At 41.1% G+C, this 16693-nt stretch overlaps 2 protein-coding genes across 3 annotated transcripts; both read right to left on the bottom strand.

Moving 5' to 3' along the window:
* Window positions 1-1694: 1694 nt before the first annotated feature.
* On the bottom strand, window positions 1695-2914 carry fabp7a (fatty acid binding protein 7, brain, a). Its single transcript, XM_083997563.1, has 4 exons — window positions 2774-2914; window positions 2387-2559; window positions 2165-2266; window positions 1695-2016 (listed from the first exon to the last, which is right to left on the bottom strand). The coding sequence occupies exons 1-4, from the start codon at window positions 2844-2846 to the stop codon at window positions 1966-1968; spliced, it is 399 nt and encodes a 132-aa protein (XP_083853689.1). The 5' UTR covers window positions 2847-2914; the 3' UTR covers window positions 1695-1965.
* A 1211-nt stretch (window positions 2915-4125) lies between these two features.
* On the bottom strand, window positions 4126-15807 carry usp40 (ubiquitin specific peptidase 40). 2 transcript variants are annotated; one of them, XM_083998385.1, is made up of 31 exons: window positions 15015-15807; window positions 14841-14908; window positions 14357-14470; window positions 13397-13561; window positions 13076-13222; window positions 12728-12871; window positions 12414-12542; window positions 12205-12321; window positions 11986-12093; window positions 11663-11863; window positions 11372-11510; window positions 11121-11202; window positions 10846-11014; window positions 10659-10743; window positions 10498-10568; window positions 10014-10423; window positions 9762-9921; window positions 9592-9652; window positions 8872-8925; window positions 8540-8628; window positions 8268-8354; window positions 8141-8177; window positions 7931-7995; window positions 7661-7735; window positions 7380-7577; window positions 7141-7259; window positions 6976-7041; window positions 6651-6861; window positions 6270-6365; window positions 6067-6161; window positions 4126-5828 (listed from the first exon to the last, which is right to left on the bottom strand). In XM_083998385.1, the coding sequence occupies exons 1-31, from the start codon at window positions 15217-15219 to the stop codon at window positions 5720-5722; spliced, it is 3876 nt and encodes a 1291-aa protein (XP_083854511.1). In that variant the 5' UTR covers window positions 15220-15807; the 3' UTR covers window positions 4126-5719. The 2 variants fall into 2 exon arrangements, with proteins under 2 accessions (XP_083854511.1, XP_083854512.1); XM_083998386.1 differs by having other exon boundaries at window positions 11372-11507.
* Between the last annotated feature and the right edge of the window lie 886 nt (window positions 15808-16693).

Genomic DNA, 16693 nt, shown 5'->3' with positions numbered 1-16693 from the left:
TGCAGTATTGAAAGTCTTGTCTTTGCTTTAACAATGCTTGCCATCACATTTCTAATAAAGATTGTATCACAACCCTTTTTTCTCAAGTTACAGCCATAATGTATGGTCAGTACAGATAATTTGCTCTACATGAATATGCAAATATGTTTAGGAGATTACTCAAATTAGAGCCCAAATTCCTCAAGCAGAGCCTCAACTGCGAAATTATGACGAAGCCACCCAACAAACCTATGAATATTTAAGGAACTGACTATTTTATTTGTGAATTTAATTCATTAATGATATTATCTCTGAATTATATCTCCCAACAATAATTATTTTACTTAAATCCCTAAAAGAAAAGAAGAATCTAAGTAGGCTACATTGAATCCAAAAACCTGAATGACCTCAATTATCAAAATATGAATAAGTTCTTTGTGTCAATCTGTGGATGTGACCTCAGTGTCCTCAGTGGTAGCTATAGAGCCTTGATGCTCATACAGTAGCCTATGTGTGTTTGAATGGGAAATATTAGGAGTAACACAATGGAGCCACAGAGGACGTACAATACATGGTCAGGTCTTCACACTGTATTTCCCTAATGAGGCCAGAGAGGGGTTACTACAGGTCGGCTTACACCGCTGACACAGATTCCTCACAAAGAGGAAACTCCTGCTGCTCTGCAGGGAGGAGTACCACCACCAACAGAGGAGGCTACACTGAACCACTATCTCTCACTGATTCATGGAATGTGATAGGCTCCCATGACTTCTCCTCTGTGATTGTGCTGCTGTGAATATATCGTGACATTAACTCGCCTGAACCTGTCTTTCAGTCGCTTTTCAGCCCCAAATACTTATGCAAATGATGTGAGAATACATATGCAATGTTGCTGCTCCAAAAATGGAGCATAAAGACGTATTTTGATTGAAATTAATTCAGCGAGCAGCGGCCAAATGAGTTCCACTCCAGTTACCACAGTGTCTTTGTGTGGCAGCCTATTCAGAGGTGGTCAGAAACTTGGCAGCTTGTGTGTGGAGATGGGAAGAATGGTTCACAGGGCAAGGCAGGGCAGGGAGGAGTTAACTTGATCTCTGAAACTTGGGAAAGATGGAGGATAGATGAGGAAGCTTTAAATTGAATTGAATTAACAAGATTTTTTAAAACACCTCCAGTTGGACAAAGGTCTATTGACAAACTGTATTTTTAGCCCCTGAACTACGATCTGTTGAATATTGGATTGGTGCACACCGTGCGCAGTGTCCTCTCTTGGCCTGTCATGCCAGCGGCAGCATTCAGTCACGGTTGGCCCACACCATCGAATGATGCCTCTACGTAATGACACCACAGCTTTAACCGGATTATCCCAAGCGAGTGACATCACTGGCCCCACCCCCACCTCCTCTCCATCTCCTCCGGCTCCTCGCTGGCCGCCTCTGACCATCTGGAGGTTACTACAGGACATTCACGTCGCCCATGAGTTCAATGGTCAACACTGGCTGCTGCTGCTGCACGGCCGGCTCTGGCCTGCACCATCACCCTGCAGCTGTCACCTGGGAGCGACCCATCACAGGGGCTGCACTGTTCCCACAATCTGGGCTCATATATTTGAAAAGAGATGCAGGCCCTGCATTCAAAGTTGCATGAAAGAGAGAAAAAGTGGTACTGAATTGATGATGCTCGTGTGACTCTCACATTATACACAGAGACATTCAAAAGGTTTTGTCAAAGCAGTTTATTTTTTCCCTTTTGTCACATTTGACAGACTTTTCACAGTCTGAATTTATTAGAAAAGATCTTATAAAAGTTTTCCCAAAGTATGTATCTCATGTCACAACAACAAATGAAGTGCAAATCACTGCATGAAATAAAAACCACAATTTTCTTTATTATAAAAAAAACAAACAAAAAAAAACAAAGAGGAGAACACCTTGTTGACTGTTTGCAGTGCTGGGATGATTTGCAGTTTCAAGTGGGTGGTAAAGTTTAAGCCTTCTCGTAGGTGCGGACCGCCTGGACTCCCTCGTAGGTCAAAGTCTGTGAGGCAGAGATGGAGAGACAGCTTATCAAACATGATAAGAAGAGGCAATAATTTGATTTCATGACTTGATATCAGAAGCATTTTACTTCAGTTCATTTGAGTTACTGAAGCACAGAAACTTGCAGAATAAACAAGAGAACTCACCATCACCATCTTCCCATCCTTGATTTCTCTGACAAACTTGGTCTCCTTGCCGTCCCACCTCTGCACCTGCAGCAGCTTGTCTCCCTCCATAGTGAAGGTGGACTGCAGACACAAACAGCATATTTAAAAACAAACCCAGAGACAGTCTTCAACCAGCATAACATCTCATCATCATCATCATCAAGACACTGTGGATTGTGTGTTATGAGCCCCTCCACTTACTTTGACGTGTCGGTCGTCAGGCGTGGTCTCGTCAAACTCCTCTCCCAGTTTGGAGGAGATCTCAGTGTTTCTGAAGGTGCTCAGGGTTTTCACCACTACTTTGTCTCCATCTTTGCCGATCACTACTGTTGGCTTGGTGACATTACCAACTTGTCTTGTGGCAAAACCAACACCTGCACAAAATAAGATAAATATAATCTCTTGATTTAACAGACCTTACACTGATGCATCATAAATTATGACATTCACAGCTATGATTTCTATTAATTATTAATTATTCAAATTAAAATAAGTGTGGGTAAAAACACAGCTCCTATCAGTAGTTAGTAACATAAATATAAAGTGCAGCCTGTAGCAGATAATATGAATGAAGAGCTGCTCCCTCACCCAGTGCCTTCATGTAGTCATCGAAGTTCTGGCTGTCGACCAGTTTCCATGTAGCGCAGAAAGCATCAACCATGTTTGCAGATGTGAGTGGTCCAGCAAGCTCCGTGTCAGCCTGACAGTCAAGACAGTGATTCCTGCAGCGCGTCCTCCTGCCACATTAATACCGGAGCACCACCGGGCAGGGACGTAAGCCGCAGCGTGACACCTGATTGGATGATCCGGCCGCGTGGTGGGCTGTAGTTCTGTACTACAACCAGATTTTCTCTTTAGGTGAACCTTAAACGGGGATTATCTGGAGGCGCGTCCTCTTGATATTATAATCTGTCACGGTTTTTCTTTCGTGGGTAAATACTTAAAATACCAAGTTAGAAAAAGAGGGTAGTAAATATAGTCTCGGTTTTCATGGTAACTGCTGCATTGTAATAAACTATTTTGGCTGCAGAGTTGAAGTGGGATAGGATGAGATGAGGGTCCCCATCTCATTTAGACAGTCGATTGGATCATCACAGATTATATTTGACTCGCAGAAATCAGGGTTTGTGGTGGGTCTAAGGATTCTTCAAAAATAAATAAATACAATAAAATGTTTTTGTTTTGCTTTGCTTATTTTAAATCTGATTTACTGCACTTCTACCTAACCTCTCAGATTAAGTTCAGCAACAGCTCCTTGCCCTGTATTGTAGTCCAGATTAGTTCGACTCAAACAATGCATTGAGAACAGTTTTGGAACTGGATCTGGTGGCTAGGAACAGGATGGCTAGTTCATTTTTATATAAAAGCCTATGCTTTACATCTGCATGCCATCAACTGAAATGTTATGTATGTCTATGTATTGCATTTTCATTCTTAACAAATGACAATCAGAGTGTGACTGTTGGTAAAGTAAATGTGATGTACATGAAGTAAAGTAACTCGTGGTGTGAGGTTTTGTGCATCATAAATTGACATGTGCCCCATGCTCCATAAAGCAGAAAGCAACCAGACTCACCTTCCATGTGTAACATAGCCTACAGAAACCTGTGAGCTGATCTGAGCTGCTCTCAGAGATTGACAGGGAGCATAATCAGAGGGGGTGGTGTGGCTTTAGGTAGCCTACTTCAACCTGCAAAGAAAATATAATAACTAGAAAAATTAAATAATTACCACTTTTGTCACCTTTCATTCATAGCTGACATTTCTATTCATAAAGTCACATCATCAACAGGGATACATAATGGATAAAGCGACAAATGCATGTGATATAAAATGTTGCAACTGACAATTTAAGACTAATTAACACGACATCAGTGGCAGTTACTGTATACATAGCTTTATTGTTGATAAAATACTTTCTGCAGATACAATCTGACACGGATACAAACAGATGTCCACTGTCATAATTCAGCAGATCAGTCCTTATCAATAACACCGAAGATGTAATCATCAAATAACACTTGTAAATGATACATGATACAAAATTAAATTTCACTATTGCCGAGTATATTGTAGAGTTTATGCATCTGCTTCAAACAAATTAAAAAAAAAATCTATTTGTAAATTCTTGGCACAGATAAAGGCCAGATTAACACATGAAGCAGCATAGAAAATATTTTATAACAAAAATCAAATCCTCCCAAAAAGAGAAAAAAAACATCACAATTCATACAGTAACACAATTAATTTGTCACTTTCTTCAAATAAGTTATCTAAAGGATTATTTTTAGCTCCCTGAAGTTTACATATAGTGCATGCAAACAAAACATTAAACCAGGGACCTTTAGTTTTACATAATCAAGGAGAGAAAGCTGAGGAAAACCAATTCATCAGGCATCATAAATGGTTATGTAACACAATGGTATTTCCGCTCCATACAGTTATTCTGAAATGTAATTTCACACCCAAAGTGTTAAGCATACCGAGCCAAAACATTAAACAATGTGTCACCGTCTAAAATCTTGAACTGTAGTTTAATGTCATAGAGCAGCAGAGCCACAGTTGAGGGTTTGGAAAATTAAAAATTAAACCGGAAAATAAAACTTAAACATTAAACAGGGCAGCAGAGGTAGAGTGAGAGAGGCAGAGAGTGAGGTAGGGAGGAGAGAGCAGCACTGTGGCGTCTCTGTGTTAAGGCCTGTCTCTCCTCTCCCTTGTCAACCTAAAATAAGCCCATTTACAGAGCCCATGATCCAGGTAATGGTTTTTGTTCATGGTGCACAGTGATGGGTTTATTATAAAAACGTGTCAATTCTTGTACAACCAGTTACCTTGTACATCACAACAGGACTTAATGTTGATGGTTGATTCCCTACTGCGGGGGCTTGTTGTACTGGAAATTTGGTTGACAAGAATTTAAAAGCCACTGGCTCGTGGCTACTGCAGTAGATATTTCACCCTGATTGCTACAGTTCAACCACAGCAGTGTTTGAGATAGAAACTCCAGTTCGCACAAGCTCCAATGCAAGTTTGTGACAGCCAAAGAAATACTTGCAGTATAAAGGTTAGAAATGAGCTTCTGGTGGATACAGCAAAGGTTGTGCTTTCTTCACATCTCCCTCAGAAAAGATTAAAAAAAAAAAAAAAAAAAAAAGAGGATATGTGTGGCAGTTGTCTATTTGAGCATATGTACAGAGAGGCCGAGACAAATATGGGAAATTCAATTTTTAAAAAAAAAGTTATTTTGCATAGAAATAATGCAAATCAATCAGTACAGTCAGCCATTACAAAACAGCAAATCAAAGTGCTAAAGATGAAATTCTCCCACTTCTTTTGTCAATATTAAATCATCAGAGGGGAACCGGAAAATAATTTAAGGTTTGATTTTGTCAGGTTTAAAAAATTTGTAAAGAAAAAAAAATGGCACAAGACTTATGTCATGTGGATTGTCCTAACTGCAACTTGGCATCTGTGTGCGTGGGTGTAGTTTCACAGGTAGTCCTGATTTGTCCATACACCTGTGGGAGCCGGGTGCTATCTGAACTCCCCGACACTTATCGACAGCGCCACCTCTGGCTTCCTGGATTTGGTCTGTCCAGCCTTCTTCTGCGGTTCAGCAGCATCAGAGCCTGCAGGGTCCGCTCTACACATGAGACAGGGAATGAATCTTGAATACAATGAATTTTACATTGAATTTTACATTAAAAACAAGAATAATCAGACCAGACTGACACAGTTTGGTGGTTTCTCATGCAGCTATGGGTCACTCCAGGCAAAAAATAAATGTTGTAAAGGATTTTAAGAAGCATCTATACGGCCACAATCACAGTTATTACACAAAATAACAAGTGTTTTCTCGTCCGAAAGTAAAAACATCTCACCCTTTCCTGTTTTGCTCTGCATGCTCTCTGAGCCTCTGCTGGCCCTGCTCATCCTGCTCCGTGATGAAGTGCCTGTTGTTGTCAATCAAAAGATTCTGAAAAGAAGAAAATATATACAGTATAACCAATTGAGCATTTTCCTCACAAAAAAACAAACTAATTTTATTTTAGAAACTAAACTGACTACTGGGTTTAACTAATACCTTGATGCCGATTGTGTCACCGTCTTTGAGGTGGAAAGGTGCTCCAAGAAGTGACTCTGTTCTCTTCTTCTTTTTCTTTTTGGAAACCTGCTGGCTCTGAAAGTAAAAGACACAATGCCATATTATCAATTAGTAATGTGATGAGGAAAACCCAAAACACAGAGACAACTGAGATTTTTAGATATTTTCTTGTCTTATCAAATTATGAAATGATGAATTCAATGATAAAGGTCAGATTTATCAACCATACTTTATGCAGTCAGCAACTTTCTCTTGTATTCTTCTCCTTTTACCAATTCCCAAACTTCCCCTAACTTAATTACTGAGCACCAAAGTAGTAAAGTGACACAAATAAATCCACATAAAAAACTATTCCCTTACCCAGTTTGATATTTCCTCCCATGTGTGTTTGTCAGGCTGGTGCTTGGCCAACAGCAGAGAGTCAGGAGAGAGGCCATAGTGTGCAGCCAGACAGGTGCGTAGACAGCGAGGTGAAGGATCACGGGACGCGTCCCAAACCAGCTCCTCTGGCGGGTAGTAACACCTCTCCCCTGGTACTCCCATCTTTACATTCAGCAACACCTCCTTGGGTCTTAGGGGGTGAGGAAATAAGGGATGAAAATGTTATTACAAATGCAAGTGAAAGTAAAGACTTTAAGGATTTAAAGTTTGCATCATCAGAAATTAATTAAACCGCAAATTTTACCCAAGATCCTCCTCTTTCAGCAGCTGTTGCACACAAAGATCTGTACCACTGGTGAGCTTCAATTTCCTGATCACAAAACAACAAAACAAACAAAAAATTTAGTCAGGACTCAAACTTCTTACATCTGGCCTGATGAAAATAATCGGATCAATTTCTAAAAACTACCTGAGTGTTAGTTGTTGTCCTCTGAGGATTCGTGCCAGCCTGCGTCCCTCCATCTGCCACACACGCATGAAGGCAGTAGTTGGTATGCACACACTTTGGAGAGCAGGCAGCGTCAACACCTGATTCAGAGTTTGACAGTAAAAGCAAAAGGAAACATTTAGTGGAGGAAACATGCCAACAATTGTTGCAGGAACAGCACAACTATTGATATTATTAACTTCGTCATAAACAAAATCTACCTGAGTCTTGAGATCCTCCAACGTGGCTTCGTCCGATATCTCCACCTGTCCTACACTTCTCAAGTCCACCATGTTGCCGCGACAAAGAGGAGGTGGGTGAGAATCTGTTTCAACCTCCTCAGCGTGTCCATTTTTAAGGTAATAAATATCTGCTTCCATGTTTTTGGGATCCAGCCATATGGATAATTTAAGAAAACCCTGATGGAAAGAGACAAAAATGACTAAGCAGAGAGGTAAGGTATGATACGTTGTGACTTACCAACCAAAAAACACTGGAGTACCTTTGGAGGAAGTTGTCCCTCCGTGACGACTAATGTGTCTCCACTGCTTATCTTCAGCTCTGACAGACAAGCATCCTGACATACAAGTAGAAAAACAAGGGAAGAAATCATATACCAGTACAAACATTTTAGATTTGCCTTTTAACTTTTAACCACAACTGTTAGCTGAACTTTGTATTTGTGTCTTTAATATTCTTACATTTTAAACTGCTGGTCAGATAATACAGAAAAGAATAATCTACACATTCACAATTAAAGAAAGCCACTCACCTCATCCATAAGTGGTTCTCCAACCTCTTCACACCAATCGAGCCTCCTCAAGTGCCAACAGGTACCTGCAAGCACGCATTTAAATGACATTACCAACCAAATACTGCAGCGAATATCTGTTTGATTACACTCTCACAAAAGCAGTGTTCATTTTCTTTACATGCAAGTTACACACACTTTGGGAAACAGGGGGGAAAAAAGCAGTATTACCATCTAGTCCGACAGCATCCAGCATCGCCTTTAGACACTGTAAATAACAATATCATTAAATACAATTAATATTAATTTTCAAAACATACAAACTCTTAAATTGGCACATTAGATTTTTCTTCTTCACCTCTTTGACAGTACAAGATGCTTCCATGATTATGTCCATCTCCATGCCAGCAGAGGGCGCTGCACCCACAGAAAAATGCAAGAAAAGCTGCAACAGAGGGAAACACCTCTCAATGTCAACTATTCAAATGGCCCATAACTCCTTCACTTGATTCATTTTAAAGTGTAGTGAGGGATACTTTACTGGCACTTAAATGTTCTGTAACTTTCACCTGTGCAGCTGCAAACAGGCTACAAAGGATTCATTGAAGATTTCAAATAAAAAAGACACACCTGTGATGCCTTGGGGGCAGTTCCCGGACAGAGAGTGAGCGTGGTCATGAGTCGCACCCCTGCATCCCGAACACTCAACTCTTCACACACTGTCAGGTAAACCAGAGTAACACAACACGAGTGCAGCTCAGTAAATGTTTGCTACTGCTTCAAAGGTCGATGATGAGAAGAGAAATTACAGGCAGGGATAGTACCTTTTAAAATTTAACGAGGGGACAGTGTAAAGGAATGTGCATCTTAATATTTTGATTAAATGAGGGGGATTTCCAGCTTTCGGTTATCTGCACCATTAAAAATCACCCTCAAGGTAACAGTAACAGAAGACGGTGTACCTGGAGGAAGGAGTTTCCCTGTGCAGTCCACCTGCCTCAGACAGAACTCTGCACCTGGTCAGTGAGACAGAAAAACAGCTGAATGAAGCATGCAAACACATACAGAGTAAAAGAACCCAAATGGAAATTTCTTGGAAGCCACTTTTCACATCATTCATTTAATCTATCAAGTCTTTCAAATACACTTCCAACATAAAGGTTAGGTGACATTTAAGATGCTTATAATGATCAGGTTTTTATTGGAGGTTTTTTTTTTTACGACATGGGTGTTAAGATAGATTTCATATTTAGTGGTGGTGTTCATACGTGTTTCTAAACCTCTGGCACCTTTCAATACAGTGTAGTTCAGTACAATACCACCTCTAACCAAAGTGAGAAACACACAAGTGAACACTCTCATTTCAGATAATGATGATGAGTTATATACAGATATCATGGCAGGGCTCATAAGAGTACATAAGCAGCCTCTAAAGAACTCATCACACATTATAACATCCTTAGGGTGGTTATTTAATATTAATTAAATTACATTCTCCCATATAAAAAAGTAGCAGCGGATGCACACATCTTATAAAAATGAATTGGAATAGTTTAACACTTTCTAAAAAACTTGAAATTCGAACTCAGGCTGGGACTCAGCATCTACAATAATACCTGATTCTTACTAATAAAGGAGGCTTTAGGTCAACATCATGTGTAACACTTCTTCAGGCATCTTACCTGAAGGTGGTTCCTGTAGCTGCAGCTCCTCCAGGGCCCTCTGTTTCACCTCACACAGCAGCTGTAGCAGAGACGTGTTAAACAGGAGTACGGTAAATGTGTTGAGAGAAAAGATGAGAAAGAAGAAGAAGAAGAGGCAGAGCAGAAACAGAAGCATGAATTCTACTCACCATATTTCCTGTGGCTGGGACCTTAATTTTCCTACTCTCCTCCTCCGTTTCCTCCTCTCCTCCAGCTCCTCGTCCTCCGTTTGGTCGTAACTCCACCTGAATCCAGCGGCAGTCGGATGGTGTGGTCACAGTGACCACGTCTCCGTTTCGAGTGAACACACTAGACGACGTTAAGAAGACGGCTGTAAAACACACAAATGAAGACGACTATACACACACACACACACACACGGACAGCGCTGAGGATTTTACCTGCTGTCGAACGACTGCGGCTCCAACACCAACAGCGCGTCTCCATCTTTCAGTGACAGCTCCTTTAGCGTCCGCTGCATGTCATCTGGCGGGAACACCCTCCACCCGCTGGCCCCTCCTCCCTCTCCTGCCCCTTGTTCTCTCCTCTTTCCTCCCTTATGCTCCTGGCACAGCAGACTCTCCTTCGGCTCCCCCAGGGCCACCTTCACCTCCCCGAGTGTCACACCGCCTGCAAACCCTCTCTCCTCCTTTTTAAGTCCTAAACCACCGTTTTCATAACCGCCTCCGCTCTCCTCGCACTCCGCCGCGTCCCCGACCTCCTGGTCCATGTCTTCGCCCAAAAAGGAACGGACTACGGTCAGCAACACGGGCTCCCACTCCGCTCCGGTCAAGACGGTCGCGCCACACACCTGAGAGATAAAAGTTGAGTTAGCCTGGATCTTGACATTGGAGTGAGTTTGTGAAGGACTGTGCTTTTCTTCACCTCTCTCCCGTTCCACACAAACAAGTCAGAGTTTGTGTAGATGCCTGCGCTGTAGAGGGAGACGTTGTCATCTGAAGAGAGAAACACAAAAAAGACATTACAGAGATGTACAAAATGTTAACATGTACTGTCCTGTTGAGGTATTTGGTTTAATATCTCACCTGTAAGAGTGTTGTAAAGGTGGAGACCAGCTGGAAAACTCTTTGCCACAGTTAAAGCCATATCCCCTTCCCACAGTTCCTGCATCTGAATGGACAGATTGAAGCACACACACATGTTATTTCTGCTGTTTTGTTTTTGTCAGGATTTCAAAACACAGTTAAGTGTGATTTTTGGGAATGAAGTTACCTGGTAAATGGCTAATCGCAGATCTCCTACGGTCTTTCTACGGTCGAAACTAAGGGTGGTGCTCACATGCTCTTTGTCAGCTGGCCGCAGGGCTCCATTTTCAAGCCTATAAGACGGTGCCAGATGCAGACGCAACTCCACTGTGTTATTGGTGGCTTCGAACTTCTCACTGGAATAGAAATAATACAGATTAATAACAATGTTTCTTTTTTTTTTTTTTTTAAAAGGTGAGGTGGAATGTGATAATAGTTTAATATTTCAATATGTTTCTTCACCGCATCTGTTGCATTTTGATGTTCTCCTCCTCAGCCATCTGGATGAGATGAGAGGGAACTTTATACTGTGGATTGTTCAGAGCTGAAAAAAAATATTGTGAATATTAATCATCTTATTGCTAAAACTCCTAATATTATTAATCTTATCAGGGCAAATGGTTAATAGACTGTTTCTTTCTACATGAACCCACTCAACCCAACTGAGCAGATATAAAGTTCCCATTACAGATGAAAAATGTGGTGTCCGTTACCTTCAGTGGGCCTGTGCAGCTGTGTTTTTCTGTAGAACAGCATGTACGCGCTTTCTTTGCCTTGGAACTGCTTCTCTATGTCAGACTCCCTGATGGAGGTCACTGCGGAGTCATTAAGGTCAAACCAGTGGCTACCCTGCTGATAGACAGGAAGAAACACCGTGAGAAACAGGCACGAAAAGTAATCACAAGATGTCCACGAGGAAACTAGATTGAAAATATTTTTACAAAAAGCTTCAAAAGTGTAATTTTAAACTCTGAATCCTGCTACAGTGTGACTTGCTCTTGCACCTCTGGTTCAGGTTCTGGTTTCTGGTTTGGTCTTTGCTCTTGTTCAGCCGCTCCGGGGTCTGAAGCTGTTGAAGGATCAGAGTTAGTGGTCTGCTCTGCAGGGTCAGGGGGCTCAGTCACAGGGCTCGGCAGGTTTGCCTTCAGTGCTACTCTGGTACCACCGGCCACCAACATGAACACATCACTGTGGGACTGCAGGAACTGCATCAGAAGAGAAAGAGGAGCTTAAAAACAGAGATCAAATGAGAAAACTAGGACAGACAAAGAAACGTTAGACCAAAGGAATCAATCAATCACAAGCAAAACAAAAATAACAATAATACCTTTCCTATGGGACCGTAATGTTTTCTGAACTTTTTGCTCCAGGATGAACCGATCTTGTCCATGAGTTTCTGGCCCAGCTGGTCTATCAGGACACTTTTTGATGAATCCTTGAAGATGGGAAATGAACAGCACTGTTCACAACCCGACACAGAAACTAGAAATGCTGCATCCTAAGGACTAAATTTAGAAGAAAAAAAAAAGTGTTGTTGTTGCAGTACCTGAGCAATTATAGCAGTGAGGACAGACAAAGGGTCGTCTTCTTGCAGTTTTGGCTCACACACTTCCTTGGCTTCCTCTTTGACTTTCCTCTGACTTTTAGGTTTGCAGTCCTCCTCCTGACAACAACACAGACACAGAGATGATGCTGAATGAATAATAATCAACTCATTTATACTAAAATGTGTGTTTTTTTTGTTTTTTTTCTCACCAGTGGCTCCCACTGGCCGAGCTGGTCAATGTCCCTGATATAAACGTGGTAATGGCCACCATAGCAGCCTCCTTTATGGATGATCACAGAGAACAGGTCGTAAGAGTAATCAGAGTCATCTCCATCAGTCTGAAATACAACAAAAAGAAAGAAAAAAAAACAACACACAATAGTTAACTCAGGACATCTTATTGCAACAAAGACTTCTAACATAAAGACTGAAAAAAAAACACAATTACTACGAAAGAGGTTCAGTTAATTGTGCCAAATCTGATTAAAAGTGAGTTTAGAGAGTGTTAAAATGTGTCTGATACCTGTTCACAAAATGGCCGTAAGTTGATGGTGCGGGGAAAGCTGTAGCGTCCTGTCTCCTTGTAGCGCTCACATTTGGCAAAGTCAAAGCTGAATCTCAGCAGAGACATTGTCATGAATGGAGGGAGCTTCTTCAGCTTAGCAGACTGAATAATAGTAAAATGAGTAAAGTAAAAAAACAGGAAGGTCAGAAAGAATACAAATATATCCATGTTTGATGTTTACAAGAAAAATGTTTATAAATTTTTATCTCCTTATTTGTTCAACATGAATTGATATTAAACTATTATTTTTCTACTGTATCGTAACTTCTGTTATTACATTAATACAGTCAGAGAGCTGGCACTGACCTTGGCAGCAGTGACCAGTCTGTCACATTGTGCACAGCGGTACAGGTTATTGCCCTCAAACAACTCCTCCTCTACAAACATGTTCCACAAAGCCTCCTCCAGGCTGGACACGCCACAGACACACACTGTAAGGTCCAGGAAGTCCTCCTAAACAAACCACAAATAAACATTTACACAAGATCTGGGTTAATAAGTAAAAAAAAACATTTTTTACGACATCTCCTGTAATGCCAGGCGCCAATTATATTCAATCTTACAATAGACAAAATGTAAAAGCTGCCACGTCAGTGAAGCAGAGGGGCCCCACACACACAGACACACCTGTCTCTGGCTGACATTCCCACACTCCTTGCAGACAATGCTATTGACAATGGTCCCATGGTAAAGCCGGTGAATAAATGTGCTACCAGTGGTGCCCACAAGAGAGTGCTCCAAGGCACTGAACAGGATTCGGTTCAGCTCTTGTACATCGTGTTGATTTGTCCCCTGAAAGAGGAGAACAGCAGAAAAAAAAGGATCAAATTAGGGACAGAAAGGTACAGTATATGCTGCATCTTAAGTCTGTGTACCAACAGAATACAGTATGATTTTGTCTTTGTCATGGAACATTACAATACACTTCACAGAAAAATATGCAAGAATCTCTCAACATCAATGTCGCCGAAAAAAAGGTGAGATTCTCTGATGACTCAATATTTAAATGAATGTTTTCTACAATGACACCAACTGATGCAAAATAGCTTTTACTGAGTATAGCTTTCTTAATTCTGTCATGTTATCATTAACTCAAAATATATAGATGTCAGTAAAAACTCTATAAAATGTTGTGGTAAGGGATCAGGGCACATGTCGCTCTTTACTTTGAACCTGAACATTAACATCAGACACTGCAACTTTTCAACATTTCATCTAATATGTGCACAGTCACTCTCTTCTCCCCCGACTCGGGCTTAGGTTACGCTTTCAGTTTCGATCGTTTTAGAGCTCTGGTTAAATTCTGTGAATGTGCATAAACTGTGGCAAAATCTCTCTCTGTTTCCCTCTTAATTTATTCATTTTACATAAATGCCTTGATACAAAATCAAATCCTAAATCAAACCGTTGACCTGACCACTATTAAGTATGTCTGAAAATCAAATGTCAGCACGTATTTCCTGATAAGACTTGGAGGGCAAATGAACCATGGACATAAGAAAGTGTAACCTGAGCCTCCTTTTCTCCTTCTCACACACTCACACACACACGCACACGCACGCACACACACAGTTAATGGGACCAGACCTCGCTGCTGTTCCAGCCAAAGCTGTCCGTGAGGTCGGCAGTGGTGGCGCTCTGCTGGTCCACCAGCAACAGACGGGCGAACAGCCTCTGGAGCTCCAGTGGGATCACTCTGACCTACAGGAAAGAAGAGGAAACTCCATTACCTGCTTCATAAAGACACACATAACAGGTGCATCTCAATAAAATAGAATATCACGGAAAAGTTTATTTATGTCAGTAATTCATTTAAAAAAGCAGAACTAATACATTATATAGATCCATTACACACAGAATGAAACATTTCACCAAGACCAATGAAGAAAAGCATTATTAATAGGGAAATGTTGACCTTCGGAAAAGTATGTCTCTACCTATATGCACTCTATACTTGGTTGGGGCTATTTGACTACATGGAAATGGACTTTTCAATTATATTCTAATGTATTGAGATGCACTTGTATAATCAGATCAATGCTTACACCTATTGGCACCTGGCAATTCTTACTTTGGCTCCTGGTTTCTCCTTGTCTTCCAGGGATCCTAACTCCTCTGGCCCCAGACTGAAAAGCTCCTCTGCAAGGATACACACACACACACAATTAATTAATCATAAAGCAAACAGAATAAATAGTTAAATGTTTACTTAAGTCTACTGGTGGTGAGAGACAGCTGTCCATACCTCTGAACTCTGGAGTGAACAGCAGGGTCTGCAGCAGAGAGTTCAGGTAGCAGGTCCCTCCCTGGTTCTTGATGCCGCACAGATTGGCTCTTCCTCGGGCTGGAGGAGGCTCGTCTCCCGCCTTGGAGACTCTCCCTTTGGAGGAGGAAGTGGTGGAGGAGGAGAAGCCTTCCTCCTCATCTTCTTCGAACAGATTCCCAAACATGCTGCGTTGAGTTGAAGTATTTTTGAACTCAGTTTTCTCTCAGTTATGCCGCCGGGGACTCACTCAGCAGCAGCAGCAGCAGCAGCAGCCTCGCAGTAGTTTAGTCAAGTGTGTGATAGGATAGCACATCCGCTGTGGGTCCTCTTGCTATCTCATCTTGGTCTTGCCGAGCTCTCTGTTGACAATGGCCGGGCTCACTCTGAAATAAGAGGACTTCACGGGACTGAACATATCGACTATAAAACCGGATGTATGTATTTGCCTTAAGGCTTCGCAGTTCTTCTGTCGTTCACCGAGCTTCACACACAAAATCAATGGCAGGACATTGATGATGAGCGGCCTGACAGCTCAGCGAAAAAAAAAAACGTGGAAAAAAAATCTGGTTGTCGGTAACGTCAACCGTCAATGTATGTAACTATGTCTACCTGGGGAAAAAAACAAACAGCGTCTTTATATCCAAACACCGAGGACTGGTTTAGATTAAATGTTACTCGAAGTAGTTTCTGACAGCGGCTCTTTGTTCCTCTGTCGGTCTAATAAGGGATAAAAAACGAAACGTAAATACAAATATCGTCGGTGAACAGTAGGCAGCCATGTTTCTTCCTAGCAGAGAATGCAGCGGTGCATTGTGGTACTTGTAGTCACACGTACACGTAAATGGATATAATTCAATACATCTCCTTCACATTTTTTGCCTGACCGGTGCATAATAGCCTGGGTATTTCAGTCTTTTGTAATCTCTGTAGATTTTGGGTCTGTCATGTGAAACAGCATACAGATATATACAGCTATAAAAAATACCCATAATGCCACACTGGGATATTACAAAAGGATCATGGGATTTGTAGTGTGACAATAGCAAAACATGCCAAACAGTTGTGCCTAGTGGTTTTTTTTGTTCCCATTGAGGATAGAAAAGGCAAAAACAATTCTTGTATTGCATATAAGTCTGGTTTATTGTGATTTCAATAATTTACTTTAACTTTTACTCTTTTCTCTCTCTCTCTCTCTCTCTCTCTCTCTCTCTCTCTCTCTCTCTCTCTCTCTCTCTCTCTCTCTCTCTCTCTCTCTCACACACACACACACACACACACACACACACACACACACACACAGATATAAATGTATAAAATTCATGCAGTCGAAGGCAAAAAAAAAGAAAAGAAAAAAACATGATCAGTCTTTTTGAGTTAACACATTCCAGTTGACAAACAATGTTAAATATTTTCGCAATAAAATGCTTTTATGGAAATATAGGAATCCTACAGAGACTGTTCATTCATTTCTTAAACATCACACAACACTCTGAAATGTATTTTCTTTTAATTTCCTACTAATTGGTTTATCTGTTAAAATATATTTTCAGTAGATACAATTGTGTCTCCCCCACATGATGGTCTGAATGGGGTTTTAAAACTGTCTCCACACTGCAAGAATATATATAGCACCACAAAATATTTTTTTTATTATGTCA

The sequence above is a fragment of the Trachurus trachurus genome (genome assembly GCF_905171665.1).
Source record: "Trachurus trachurus genome assembly, chromosome: 22".
Taxonomy (NCBI): Eukaryota; Metazoa; Chordata; class Actinopteri; order Carangiformes; family Carangidae; genus Trachurus; species Trachurus trachurus.
Note: the sequence above shows the minus strand (reverse complement) of the source record. Positions and strands in the feature narration are given on the sequence as shown.